The 16,073-nt window shown below is 39.1% G+C and overlaps 1 protein-coding gene across 2 annotated transcripts in view; it reads right to left on the reverse strand.

Annotated features, from left to right (window-relative positions):
• The window catches only part of xylt1 (xylosyltransferase I), a 76,368-nt gene extending 65,117 nt beyond the window's left edge, over positions 1-11,251 (reverse strand). The window contains exon 1 of one of the 2 annotated variants that reach the window (XR_013196774.1): positions 10,886-11,245. Coding sequence is in view for 1 of the 2 variants with exons in the window: in XM_077212473.1 (XP_077068588.1) it covers positions 10,886-11,152 (267 nt within the window). In the remaining variant the exon portion in view is untranslated. Of the gene's footprint in view, positions 1-10,885 lie in introns of both variants that reach the window. The other variant, XM_077212473.1, reaches the window with a different exon arrangement.
• Positions 11,252-16,073: the final 4,822 nt, after the last annotated feature.

Genomic DNA, 16,073 nt, shown 5'->3' on the forward strand with positions numbered 1-16,073 from the left:
TTGTGATTAAAAGATCTTCAGATAATATTCTCCTCGTTTAACACAATAAATTCATCACTGACATTCACAGATGTCCAACAAATGATTGTCTGTTGAATACAGCAATGACTAGAGGATCATTAGCTTTGGCGTCTAGGCTATGGCATCTACAAAACCAAAATGAGATATGAGAGGTCTTGGAAAAAAGAAGATGCCTGCAAACAGGGCCTTGAAAATTCACATCGTGATTTAAATTCTCTGAATTTCACACACAAGCATAAAACAACACCAGGCCTTATTCCCAGGATGCCTCTCGCTATCTGCATGAGACAAAAACAAACAAACACAAAAACTAGTTTAAGATGTTTACCAATGGGATTTTTGTCTTGCCCTTTGGGATTATGGATTTGAAGTATTTGTAATTGCATCTGCTAAAATCCGTGGCTGATATTAGACTGTATGTAATGAGGTTGTTGTAGAGTAGCGTGATTATCTGATGCTAGGTGGATTATGGTGGCTGCTCGATGCCGACGGATACACGGACAAGCTGGTTTGGCCCACATTCAGCGCAGGAATGCAGCGGACACAATATACACGGCAAAGAGAAACAGACTGTGAGACCAACTCAGAGAGGAGACAGGAAAGAGAGAGACGGATAGACATCACAGACATAACAGACTCAGAGACCTTATGTACTGAGTCCCTTCAACCTGTTTAGCTAAAGATCTACTCTATTTGAGAGAGTGTTTTAATGCCGTGTGTGAATATTGTTGGACGTGTTGGGAGTCTTACGGAGGGGAGTTTGGTAGTGTGGGGGAAATAGAGACAGGCTGAGAGAGATGGGAAACAGAAAGAGAGAGAGAGAGAGAGAGAGAGATTCCTCATATTACAAAAGTTTGAGTGATATTGTCTGGTTATAAAACTAAAATTATTCTTAAAGAAATTGACAAATATAAAACATGACCACGATAAACTTGAATTTGATCTCCACATCAAAAGTACGTTACTGAAAAAAAAGTTGAATTGAACTGTAAAAGACAGAAAGACAAAGTAGGGATGCATAGATAGCCAATAAGTCAGTAATTACTTCATGTTGTAGCTGATACTGATAAATGGCCAATATTAAAATTCTATTATATTTTGCATAATAGCATAAAATTATATATCTAAAACTAAAATCACAACATGTAAATTTAGGCATCACAGTATTATAATGTGGTGTGAAAAATGGATATTCAATTTGAGATGTTATTAAATTAACTTTATGTTATTAATGTAAAAATGGAGGAAATTGCTGTTTTCAATCAATCAATCAATCAATCAATCAATCAATCATTCAATAAAACTAACACAAAAAAGGTTTACCATAAAACAGTAACATGTTACAATATAGTCAAATAAGAATAATACAAAAAATGAATTGTTTATAAAGCAAAATAATGCATGCACTGGAAGTTAATGCGGCCACTCAGACTAAACGTGAAAGTGATTGTGATGCTTTCACGTTTAGTCCATTATTTATCATGCCAATAAAGCACATAGAGAAAGAGAGAGAGACAGAAGAGTCTGATGGTGGAGGTAAAGCAGCCAGTGAACGCCAGAGTTTGTTTTCTTTCGGCAGTCACTGACTGAGCTGTAACACAAGCCTCATTCATGTAACCAACACACGGTGACATAGTCATACTGACACACCTTCACACTCACAGTTACACACCCTGACCAACGCTTTCCACTGCTCACAGGGAACGTATTCACATGAATAGCCTACACAATCCCTCTCTTTATCTACAGCACCAACCGCTCGCCCTGACGACTCCTGCTTAACCAGTTTTCTCCAATCGTCAATTTGACACAAAAATATTTACTCAACTACATAAAGCATTAGTGCGCTTACTGATGTTTTTATATATCGGTGTAGTTAAGCAGTATTCATGTACACAAGATGCACAATATCACAGTTCCATATTGGTTATTGGCCAATATTTGTGTATATTTCTACATTTCTATTTTTACATTCAGATCACCTGGATCATCGAATGCTAATCTATCATCTAAAGTTAATCTTTAAAAAACTATTTTACGATAACAATTTAATAAAGCCATGTTCACACTAGAATTGAGCACGTAAAATGTTTTACAGACACTGTGATGGTTAGAAAATGGCATCTGCAGCATCTTTTTTAAAAACATAATCTAACAATCAAAAATATAAAAATATGCAATCTTATCCACTGTACTGCAATGCTGCAATCATACAGATTTAAAGTTTGCGTTTTCAGCTAAAAGGTCACGCTGTGGAGTATAAATCTTCTATTGGTCACATATCTTCACGTGGCACGAATTCGCAGGTCAGAGTTCACCAAACTTTAACTTTGTAACGCACCGAAATGCATAACTTTTTCGCTTGTGCTTGCACTTCCCGTCTCACTCATGCGTATGAATTAGAGCCCGATCGATATATCAGCGGGCCGATATTATCGGCCGATTTTAGGCATTTTCCTAACTATCGGTATCGGCATTTATAATGGCCGATAAATTAATATTTTAAAAAATGCGGGTACGGTGATTCATGTAAGGGTGGCGCTGCCAATAAAGCACCTAAAAGCTGTCACAAGAACTGGCAAAAATAATGATTATGAATACAACAAATATAGCAAGGAGACATTTTAATTGTTTATTAATTTACAAGTGTTTTCAGTCAGTGTCAGCCAAAGATGAAGTTGACGATGCTGACTCGCGATCTTCAGTGAGCGCGCGCCAGAGAGAAATGCACATTTCATACGATTACATGAGTCTGTCTGTCTTTCGTTTTGAATTGTTCTGTTTAAAAGTAGACATTTCAATATAGATATATTTCAATTCTCAGGTCTATACGCTGAGTTTCGGTTCATGAGACGAGCTCCAGTTCACCCGCAGGCGCCTCCGTGTCGAGATTATCTATCGTCTGCTAAATTTACTTCTTATAAATTAAATCCAGGCAAATGGCTGATGAAACATTGATTAAAATTAAGATACAATTAATACAAAACGAAATTCACTTTGAAACGAAAGGTTTTGTGCTTTCTGTTTGATGTCTATGTGAAAGTTTCAAAGCATTAGTGCCGCTTTCAGAGCGCTCACGTCCGTAGTGCTGAACTGTCGCGTCTGTAACATTGTTTTTTCCTCATAAATGCAAACACGAAAAATAAAATAAAATAAAATAAAATGAATATTTTATGTAGCCTGTGGAGACTGAGAGCCAACCCTTTTTCATCCGGTGGGTAGTAGCCTACTTGTGATTTGCGCAGTGTAATTCACAGAATTGATTTCTCTGCTACAAGCCTCTGTCACGTATTGTGTGAGCTTGTGACTATTGCAAGCGCGCAGCTGAGAAGTCCTGATTATATTGTCTGCTATATTTAGGCCTTCTTATTTATTAAGGCAATTGGTTGATGAAACATTGATTAAAATGCGTGGCGCGAGCGATCTCCGACAGTAAACTGATTCTGCTTTGTCTAGGGTAAACAGCTGTTGCGACGCGAGCAGTAACGGCCGCGTCCGGTGTAGACACCGTGTTAAAGCTCATTCTGCCTGATAACACTACGTTACAACATCAAGCAATATTCCAAAAATGTATATAATTATAACACTTTATATAGGGCCATTTTGCATTAAGAGTAGCCTAGTTTCACGTTTAGTACATTTTGCTTACTAATTATTTAAAATAGTATAAAAGTACTGTACATATGTAATTAAAAACGTTTTCATTATGATATTATTCATTTTACTTTAGTAAAAAGATCTGAGTTCTTCCTCCACTGGTAGAGATTAGAGGAATTAAGAGTAAAAATAGAAGATAATAAGGTTTTGTAAGTGACACTTTTTATATATTTATTGATGCAAGTTATGACTAAATTAAAAGACAAAGTCGTTGTTAGTGAAGATTATGCAACAGTATTTAGAATATAATATAATATAATATAACATGCAATGCAAACTAGTTTGGTTACAGCTCAGCTGTATAATTCTCATTCTATCATTCCCCCTGCCTCCATTACATATCTGTGTCACACACGTGTTTGATTACCACATTTGATATCGGCCGATATATCGGTATCGGGCTTTTTTTACTCCCTAATATCGGTATCGGCATCGGCCCCCAAAAATCCATATCGGTCGGGCTCTAGTATGAATTGAAGTCAATGGAACGAAAAGTGCAGCGTGACCGTTCCTTAACACTATTAAATGTAATCTTTAGCACATCTCCAAATGAATACCCATATTTCGTACTGTAAATTATAATGCTGTGATGCCTAAAAATTAGTATAGCATGATTGATTTTAGTTTTTTAGTGTTTTATTTTTAATTCAGACAAATATTTACAGAATTTTAATATCGGCCATAGCATGAAAATAATTAAGATTCTTTCTTCAGAAAGAATTCTAATATTGGTTCAACCCTAATATTCTGCATATAATGCATCTAATCAAGACCGCACACGTTTCAAAAAAGACCACACACAAACGACACTCCATTATACCCCACCCACTACTCACAAGCGTCCTTAGGCCCCGCCCCCTCCTATTTCCACACAAAGAGTGATAACAAGGTGCCAACAATGACAGGGGTGAAATGGAATTAAGGGCCTGTAGCAGCATACTTAGCCAAGTATGAATAGCGCCCGACCACAGTTATGTTAATGGTAGCATTATGGTGCACCAATTTGCTGTTTTTCCAATATCTGTGACAGGCCACTATTGTGCTGTCAAGCTTACATAACAATTAACTCACTCTTTATGGACATGTTTACAAAGGACATAAAGCACTCCTTGCAAAATATTCTACCCTAACGCAATAGACATTCAGCCACTTGAAAGCATTTTCACGACGATGGCTGCGCCAGAAAAAGTAAGTCTTTATCACACCGCTCAGTGTAAACTATAAAATCAGCCTGGGCGCTTGCTTTCTTTTTAGTAGATGAAGTCATTGGCGCGGCAATGGGACCGAGCCCGCTCATTAAGAGAGCACATCATGGAATTGTTTCTGATAACCATCAGCTTAACACAGAGAAACAAATCGATAGGTGTTGGCTCGGTTCATTACGTAACAGTCAGAGAGAGATGAAAGTGCTCTGTTTGGTCTTTTCTGCACTTCTGGAACGAAGGTAACCTCGTGAAAACAAATCTGACTTCGCCTCTAGCCTTTGAAAGCCATGCAAAAACAACCTGGCCCAATGTTACTGATTCGCCGTCATCAATCTTTACAAGGTCCGAGATATACTCCCCTCTCTGTTTAAGAGCTAATGGAGAGGAGGAATTGCTAACAGGGCAGCTGTCCAACTGAAGCTGGGGCAAACGAGCACCCTGGGGCAACTTGTGATGATCAAGCAAAACAACGACCGGCCTGGATCAAATGTTTAGTGAGAGAGAGTGAGAGAAAGAGAGTAGAAGATCGTGAAAGAGTGAGAGAGAGCGAGAGAGAGAGAGCGAGAGAGAGAGAGAGAGAGAGAGAGAGAGAGAGAGAGAGAGAGAGAAAGAGAGAGAAAGAGAGAGAAAGAGAGAAAGAGAGAAAAAGAGAGAGAGAGAGAGAAAGAGAGAAAAAGAGAGAGAGAGAGGCAACAGAGACAGAGAGATGGCCTGTAAGCAGTCAGGCATTCTGACCGAGTGTGAGTCAGCACTGCACGGCAAGGAGAGGATGGAACAACTCAATAACAGGAAAAGACTGAGAGAAAGACAATGTATCCACAACATTTTTTGCTAAGAAAAGTAGTTGTGTGACTTGGAATGACACAGTTGGTGTCAACAAATGATAAAAGCAGATGTTTGTTTTTCAATCTTTATTTTGTTGGGTTACACGGTGGACTGTGTAGCAGAGGTTGTGTAACAAACAACCATTATCTGTCTTTCTGATGAACGGAGTTGTAACATTTCTGTCATTGACTATTTTTAATCCATCATGTTTGTTTTAGTTTCCAGAATTCCCCTGATTTGAACATGTACATGTGAAATCATCTAATGGCCAATATTCAATTAATCTTTTCACTATTTAACAGTTACAATTTAACTCACAAGGTAACAGGTTAACACGTATGCTATGTTATTTGTCCTTTAACACAGTGGTGCTCAACCAAGGGGTCCAGGGCCCACTAGAGGGCCTGAGCCAACTTGAAAGGGATGCAAAAAACACTATAAAAATAACATTAAACGCATAAATTGTAAACACTAATAATTTTTTTTTTATCTTTTAACTTTATTGAAGAACATACAGTTCTTGTAATTACAAAAAAATGTTTTTCAAAAAATCCGGACATTGTGTCATTGTGAAATTTTAAATGTAAGAAAGCACAGAAACTCTGATGTACACACACAAGCTTGGCTTTATGATATGAGGGTGCAAGTGAGGACAACTATGAGGACTAGGTTTTATTATTCCAAAGCTTTGTCTGCCTAGTCAACACTCTCTGGATCCCTGCTATAGGAAAGATCCCTCCAATTGCTACAGCGAGTGAGAAAGAGCCACACAGCTGTGTGTGTGTGTGTGTGTGTGTGTGTGTGTGTGTGTGTGTGTGTGTGTGTGTGTGTGTGTGTGTGTGTGTGTGTGTGTGTGTGTGTGTGTGTGTGTGTGTGTGTGTGTGTGTGTGTGTGTGTGTGGGCACTTATGTCACGCTTGGTCCCCAGAGCCCCTCCCTCTGGGATCCCACCACTAATTCAGGTGGCGAGCGGTCGACAGATAACGAGCACATTCACATTTAGCACACATGCTGAGCACGACATATGAGATTGATCACCATCAAACCAGACTCCCTTCACATCAGGAACCCAAGCAGTGTTTGAGCATGTGGGACCGGCTGACCTGAGGAGAATCAGAACATGCAGTAACAAGACAAATGTGGCGTTCAGCTCACCTGGTGCACAGCGGCACCTGGCTAATGAGAGCATGTTAAATCAAATGAAGAAAGTACCGTTTATTGCTGCATTAACACAGGCCCCAAAACACACCAAGCACATGTGGAATTAACTTAATCGTCAGTGGAATTAACTTAATCACCAGCATCACAGCCCTTCACTGCCATGTTTTCCTCAACACTAAATCTGCCTTCAGAAATGTTTCAATCAGTGAGGTTGGCTAATTTAATCCATAGAAGTTCCTTTTGGGCTTGGAAATTCTTTGCTTAGGTAGTACAAAAGCATTTAATCACATAAGTATCCCCAAAAAGTTGCAACTAAAATGGACCAAATGAGCCAATTTTGCCATTTACAGAAAATCACACATTTATCTGAGGTTTAATCCACTTCCCATTGTGCACGGCCAACATCCCCATTTGCATAAGCAATGGAACTTCCAGTTTTGGTTTCACACACACACACACACACACACACACACACACACACACACACACACACACACACACACACACACACACACACACACACACACACACACACACACACACACACACACACACACAAGGAATACACACACAGTGCACAAACCAAAGAAGAAATCCAGTGCTCAATACCCAAATAACATGCAAATGGTGAGGTCAATGTAGGACCAGACGAAGCCTGTGGAAATTGTGCAGAATAGATTTAAACATAGTCAAAAATGTTAATCAGAGTCGAATGAGTCAAAATAAGAACATGCAAAAAAATAAAGAGAGAGATGATCCCATTTTTTCTGCAAGACAGCAGCGTTTTTGGTGGGCGCAGATTGTGTGTGGGTTTGGGTTAATGTCATGTTTAAGAAGGCAGCACAGCGACCCACAAAAGGTGAGAGTTCATCTGTCTCTCACACCTCTTTAATCAAAAAGGCTGACAATTTGTGCCGGCAGAGTTGTGACCGTGGTATTAAAGAGCAGTCGGCATAAAGTGCAGAACAAAAAGGGATAGTCATTCCCGTCTATTTTGCTCTCTTTGAGCCAACAGAGGCCAGGTAGAGTGTAGCACTACACCGAAACACCCGGACAACAAAGACTTATGCTGCTTTTTAGACAGACACAAACACATTACATGATCATGCAAACTCTGAATCAACATGTACCCATGCATTTTGTTAATGTACTCATTACTTCAATGAGCTCACTGTTTCTGCCTTATATTAATACATTGTCTAAATGAATACATTGTTAGCTTAGCTCACTGTGTGATTTTCTGAAATACACTATTTGACACAGACGCCTCTGATAACGGATAACTCTAAATTGTAATGTTGATACATGCATTTTCTGTAAAGCTGCTTTGAAACGTGTATTGTGAAAAGAGCTATACAAATAAATGTGAATTAAAAACTACACTCTAATCATCATATGTACCGGCAAAGCCAGAAAAGACAGATTACCTGAAATTAATCGAAACAACAATTTAGCCATGAGGAAATGCAATAGTTATGTGACTTCACGATGAAGATTAATTTCGGACAAAAGCAGACTGATAGGTATCTATTTCTTGTCTGTGGGACTGAGAGCCTTCAGGGGGTTCGGATGCATCTTCTGAAACACTCTCGGGTTTCTAACACTCGCTCCAGACTTCCCACCTCGATGATTCCATGCCGTCTCAGGACGAGGATCGAGATAAACAGCTGAAACAATCGGACGGCTACGGGCTCACACTTTAATCCTCTGCCAATCCTGTTTGCCAGAATAAACAGCCCACCGAGGCCACAAACAAATCCGAGAGCAGAACAGATATGGAAGAGCAGAGCGTGTACACAAGAGCACGGACGAAAAGGTGACCGGCGCTGGGGTCACGCCACACTCTATTATTATTGCACGAAGGAATCGAGTGGCATAGGGCGCTTCATGCAGCAGAGTCAGATCCAAGCAGGATGATGGCTCTACAGGGAGCATTTCAGAGCAGACGACACCGAAAGACGGACACACTTCACACCGCCGAGGCAGGATGGCACCGAGCCACTCTGCTGACATGAACACATTTACTGGACATTAACACTCCTGCCAAACTGCGACATTTTGAAGGCAAAACTGTCTGAGAAGCAAGTCCTGCTGAGATTTCGGCATCCGAAGGTGCCGTCGATTAGTGCTGGAGGGATTATAATGTGCACTTTAGACTGCAGGATTAAATACGACCACAGAAGAATAGAATTATCACATTAGACACAGATAGAGCAACAAGTCTGTGGGGATATTAGCGAGGGACTAAATGAGATGGAACGTCGCTCCAGGCTCGCTGTAGTTTACATTACACCTGGATTAGAAAGCTAAATTAACACCTCTGCAATTAAAAAGTACCATACAATATTGTTGTCAAATGGTGATGTTAGTGTTAGCCTGCAGTGACAATCTGTTCCAGCCTTCACATTTTTACATTATTCAGATTTACATGAACACAATTAGGATGATATTTCTTCAGTGAGGAAAAAGCTGTTCAAACACAGCTATTGATGACAGAAAGATTTCTAATTAGATTAGGCAAACCTATGTCTGGGAGCATTATGTTAATGTGATGCTACATGATAATTAGCATCAATTAATTGTAAAAAATGATGCAGACTGATGAGGGAGTGTAGCGCTTTTACTGAGGTGCTGCTGCGTTTAATGTATTCTGTGCGAATGAATTACAAACACTTTCATGTTTTATACACCTTGGCTGTGTCTCAAAACTGAGCAAGCTACCTACCTAGGAGGCATTCCTAGGCATGTGCAGCATACTTTTTGAAGAACTTAACAAACATGCATCAATTTCCAAAAATGCTTTCTAGGTATATAGCCAACTAGGTTCCAAGACAGTCATAGAGATGGATACATATAGTCCGGTTTTGCTCTCAAGTGTTGTGCAAAATTTGCAATGAAAAACATTTCTGGTTTGAACTAAAGAGCTATTTTTAAATGATCTGACCATACACTCACTGATGTTACCTAATGTAGTCGGGTCACTGTCCTCAACGCAAGGCATGGAGGGTCTCTCAGCAAAGCTGCAGGCAACGACTGAGAGCAGGAGCATCATGTCCAGACAGATCAGCCAGCATTTCAAGGCACAAACTGAATGGAGGATGTTACGAATCCACAAAATCAGTAAAATATGTGGATTTTAAACTGCCGCAAGTTATATATATATATATATATATATATATATATATATATATATATATATATATATATATATATATATATATATTACAATTTAAGAATAGATTAATAAATAGGTTTTTTTATTTTTTACAAACCAATTGAGCCTAAACGCATAGGGGTTCAAGGTAAAAAATAACACATTTTTAAGACATGTTGAATACCAGGTGGCCGTTTCGGAAGAATGACCAGTCAGGTTATTTCAGTCATACTAAACCATATTTTGAGTTAATTTATGTTATTATCACATGAAACACATTTTCATTTACCTGACAAAACATTTCTATAGTTTTTATTGTAAGAGTGATGGATATGGGGATAAGAAATAGAGGGCATTTAATAACAAAATCGAAGTATTTACACTACTATATCCATAGCCGATGGAACCGGGATATTTATATCATAAATCATTTCAATCTACATAAAGGTCATGACGAGATCACTCCCAGCACATATCACCAAAATACGACACGAAGATGATCTGAAAGCAACGCATGAGAGCTGAACTGCCTATTCCTCCGACATACACAATTACAATAGCAACAACTTAATGTGAGTTTTAACGGACAGCGATCCGTCACACGAGATGCTAAAGTATCCAACACAACTGCATCTTACGCGCCGCGCGCGACGGTCACATTCTCAGCTGCGGTGTATATAGTCATGACAACAAAGGGCTACATTTCAGCACATCACTAACAAATCATCCAGCCACCGTTCGTGTTTACATAAACACCCCGAAACGTTGGGTCTGGGGAACATTTCCAAGAGAGAACGGGCCCGTTATGACGGCGGACCGCGAGGAATGAATGGTGCGCGATGAACGAGGAAATTCCGCCTTACCGGCTGCTGTTTTTGTCGATTGGACGCTTTCCCAAGCGGCGGCTGGTGATGCCTCCTCTGGAAGCCGCTCTTCGGGTTTTCGCTGTAGGGTTTGTTGATGCCGAATCGGTCCCTCTTCTCTCTGCCGTTGTCTTTTCGGTCTTCTCCCGTGTCCAGACTGCTGAAGTTCCACACGATGAGCGTTTGGACCAGCAGCACTGTCAGCGCGGCTATTAACGCGGACCGCGATCGGCGAGCCAGCTTACGGGCGCACAGACTGCCGAACATCTTCACCCTGAAGCGGCGAGGTGCCACTGCCGTGCGCCGACAGTCCGCTTTGTCGCGAAAGGAGCGTGGAGAGGGAGAGAGGGGGTGGTTGGCAAGAGCTCCGCTGGAAGAGAGAGAGAGCGCGCGGATGAAATATGGCCTGCGCCCCCTCGCGGTGACACATGTAAACTACACGGGGTTCATTCCATGTAATGGGCGCCTTCTTATCAGTTTCAATAAACGTTTTATCAGAGAAACTATGACTACATTGTTGTGTTAGTTAATCTAAACATTTTAATTTATTTTGAGATATATCTGTGCTTTTAAAAATGCAACAGGTTTGACGGGAAGAGGGTGGACAGTTTTGAAGTTAATTACATCCATGCAAGTTAATGACTCTACAAAGTGTTTATTTAAAAGAGAATTTATACATTTATTCCTTTATGTACACATGTTTTCTTCTCACCCAGATGAATCACAGGAAATGCCAGACAAAACAAGACCCTATGCAAAATACTTGTGTTTGTCAAATATATCAAAAGGCCGTGGAACTGTTTTCTTTCCAGTTTAAGTATATTATTTTATGTTCTGCAATACCTTCTCACCAAATATAATTTATGGGATGTTGTGTTGAAAAAAAAAAAATTTAATGCTGATATTTATACAAATATCCAGATGGTTATTATGATTTGACACATTAAATATATTTAAATGTATGCCACTTGAAGTGTTTTTAATAAAATATGTCTACAAAAACCTAAATAGAGGAAATAAAAATGCTTACTTCCATTTGGATTTTTGTTTCAAATAAAAAGTGCAATTGTTAATATTGCTTATGAGTGACAGGAATCCTCATGAAGAAAGAAGAAAATAAAATACATTTACTGGATTTTTGTAGATGTGTTAAGAAAAATGCTTAAAATAGCATAAGGGGATATTTGTGTAATGCCCCATGTCACGTTTTTTTTTAAGGGATCAGAAAATTCTTGCTGGCTCAAGAATAAATCTTTTGCAAAACTTCTTAAAATGTAAATAGAAATAAATCCCCAAACCACAAAATACTCTAAGTGTGTGTGTGTAAAAATCAGTTTCAAAATTAGGTTCCCCTTTTTGGTCAGTCATTTCACATTGTTGTGTGTGCAGCTGTATGAGCAAGAATAGCCTCATGGGTGAAGGTGAATGGAAACATCATCTTTCAACCACAGCCTTTATTATTGTTCACCCGATCAATGGCTGCTAATTGATAGTGTTAACCTGTCAGATTTAGAAAAAGAGAGATAACCCTGGAGAACCATCAAGATGATTCCCAATACAATGGACCCAGGTGAAGCATCGCCTACAGTTTTTTTAATCAAGACTGAGGCCATCTTTCATCCCGCATAGCACAGCACAGGCTTGCTCGACAACGAGACTCGGTTTCCATGGGAATACCCTTAGTGTCCCTCTTCCTTTCCTCTAGATGTTCGGGAGAGAGAGATATCTGAGAATGCGATTCTGCTTAGACATCTCAGCGAGCACTGCTGTTTGTTCACAGATTTCTTGACATCATTAAAGTTGAATCAGCTACCCCGATGTGGCTGCTCTATAATTCACAGCTCTCTCGTTGAGATGGAGATCACAAGGCTTTGATAAATTTGAAAGAACGCACAGGGCACAGTCACACTTCATTCCCCTCGCAGAATGGCTGTGGAACCGGCAGAAAGTCCCCCGGGCAGCAGATGCTGAGGTGTGCAGTTACGAGGGGCTCCGCATGGCGACATTCACTGTCAGTATATGTGCGAGTGGGTCGTTAGATCTAGCAGAAGGGGAATTGGAGTAAGATGCCAGGGAACTTGTGCCCTTGGGCAGACGTTCTCTCCATATGCCTCCTCTGCAAGACCTCCTCATGGTCTCCAAAACAATCTTCTCTGCTCGAGGGTTCATGCCTCTACAGAATGAGATGTTCTGGTGAACTGATGGCAACAGTTTGCATGGCTTTTTTTTTCATTAAATATTATTAAGTTGACATGGCTAAAATCTGCCATCATTGTAACATTTACCTATTTAAATTAAGTACAGTACCTTTCAAAAGTTTGGGATCGGTAAATTTTTTTTTTCATAAGTCTCTTATGCTCACCAAGGCCGCATTTATTTGATCAAAATTACAGCCAAAACAGTAGCTAATATTGTGAAATATTATAAAAATTTTAAGACACTGAATCAGTGTCACATGGTCCTTCAGAAATTCTTCTGATATGCTGATTTGATGTTTAAGAAACATATTTCTTATTATTATCAATGTTGAAAAAATTTTGTGGTGCTTAATATTTTTGTGGAAATATTTTTCAGTATTCTTTGATGAGTAACAAGTTTAAAAGCACATCATTTATTTGAAACAGAAATGTATTTATTTATTAAAAGAAATATATGTCCTAACTTTTAAACAGTATTGTATCTTTAAGATTTCCTAAGTTTTATCAACTTAAAGATCTATGCATATTGTTCTAATTGTTTACATTTTTCTACTGGAAATGCACGTCATGGCAAGGACATTTTGTGCTGTCTAACTGTATTGAAAAAAACATATGAATATTCATCATAGCATGAAATACCTTAAAATGACACTCACACAGGCCTTAAGACATCAAATCTCTCCGTTTCATGGTTCAAAAATGGGCATGTGATGATGTCAACAGTTTGCAAAGGTGTTTTTTTCATTAACTTTTTTATTTCAAGTAATTAAAAAGACATTTAAGTAAATATCTTGAATGAACTTCAAATGTCAAGTTGCCATGACTTAAATTCTACCAATAATTTAAAAAGATTTATTAAGGGTCATTTATTTACATTCCCTTTATTTACATGGTTTTAAACTGTTATAAAAAAAGTATGTTTCATTAAACGTCATGGAGAACTGACAACACCACAATAATATTTGTTACAAGACAAAACTGAAATACTTTGAAATGACACACAGACATCAATACTTAATATAGGCTACATGAAACATGAAAAGAATAACATTTACTTGATCATTTTGAATGGAATAAAACAAACTGATTCTGACACAAGACAAGAAATTACTAAACGTGACAGCAAGATCAAAAACATAGTAAATGAAACCAGCATTTAGATGCTGTAATTGTGTTCCTGAAAGTGTACGTTATTATACACACAAACATACAATAATCAAGTAAATATGATTAAATATTATTTGCATATTTACTAGATCAAAGAACATTTTTTACAGTGTAGGAATCCTGCCTCTTTCTCTTTGTCCGCTTTTCTTTTAAAGCACATCTGTGTCAGGTTCACCAGCGGTTACCAACGCATCTCCTGATTTCTCTGTACTTTGAGGGCTGCAGTCCGTAGACAGTTAGCTCACATCCTCAGACCTCCACTTCATTCACTCTCTTAGGACCGTGGAGAGCATTCGAATCGGTCATGGCGATAAGAGGCAGCTGTGAATAAATACATGGATCAGTGAATCCCTCCCTGAAAAGGACATCAGTAGTTATGCGTGCAAAATCATTTAATTTTCACCATCTAGATAATGGAAATCTCAAAGCAAGCACTATGCTGGTTCTTCTTTCTCACTGTTCTTGTTTCTATCTCTTCGTCATTTCAAGTATGACATCTTTGAATCCTCCCACTATGGTTTAGCCTCAGCTGACTCATTCACAGTTGTAATTCCATACATCAGATCCACCGCTGAGCCACATCAGGCCGAGCCGAGGCAAATTACGCATTATCAGGGTGAACCTCTGACCCTTTGCACAGTCCCGAGAGAAAGAAACAGTGACACACTCATCACAGTCAACCATGAAACACTCAAACATTCCCAGGCATGACGTTTACTCAAGACTGGAGTTAAATTGCTGTAAGTCTTGTGGGAAAAGGCCTATTGCAGCCCGTTCAGCCCGTTGTTTTCATACTTTCCTCTAATGCAGGCCGTGATTTATGGTATCGCTCATTGAAAGTGGGAGATTGAAGTCATAGAGCGCTTCTCATCAGGGCCCCGCCACTGACCTTGACCTCAGACACCGCCGGGCTCTCATCTGTCACAGCGGTCGGGTCCGTCAGTATCCAGGCTGCTGATACGGATCCTGTGCTTACAGACAGGGCTCTTTTTTTGTCCCCATTTATCGATCTGGTGAATAATTTATCATTGTTAATTTTCCCTGACAAATTGTTTCCCCTCTTGCTCACGTTTCCTTCGACGACTCGGAGTTCATTCTGTTTTTGTTTGCGTTTAATCTGACATTGTGGGTTATGAGGTAGTGATTCTTTTGGCACCTGGAAGAGATGCTTTTGTATTACAGTTTTTCTCAATCGCTTTGGCTTATTTTTTTGAAACAGTTTTAATAGTCTCAACATTGAACATCAAAGTGCAATTGTCACAACTTCAAATGAACCTATTGTGTCAGTAAATTGACCAATGGTACTTAAATGTACAACTTTTTTGTCATCAAGTGAGCTGTACTGGTGAAATAAAATAAGTATTTTTTAAATATTTATTTATTTATTCATTTAGCTGACGCTTTTATCCAAAGCGACTTACAATTGCTATATTTCAGAGGTCGCACGCCTCTGGAGCAACTAGGGGTTAAGTGTCTTGCTCAGGGACACAATGGTGTCTCACAGTGGATTCGAACCCGGGTCTCTCACACCAAAGGCATGTGTCTTATCCACTGCGACATCACCACCCCATAAATAGTTTTTTTAAACCTTTTTTTTTCAAGTAACAAAAATGTTTTTTAAAAAGGTTTTAGTTAAAGGCACAGTATGTTCACTGCTAGATGCCGCATATTCAAATCAATGACAAAGGCATAGCTTGATGACGCTATGGAATGATGGGAGTTGTCATCTTGACCCTCACTGCCAATGGAAATCAATCCGATGGGACTCACAAATTATGTTCATGGATGAGGTAATGAAATAAAGATTTATCACATAATTTTAT

The sequence above is a fragment of the Siphateles boraxobius genome, unplaced genomic scaffold (assembly GCF_051911475.1).
Source record: "Siphateles boraxobius isolate OS27281-9 unplaced genomic scaffold, OSU_SipBor_1 66, whole genome shotgun sequence".
NCBI lineage: Eukaryota > Metazoa > Chordata > Actinopteri > Cypriniformes > Leuciscidae > Siphateles > Siphateles boraxobius.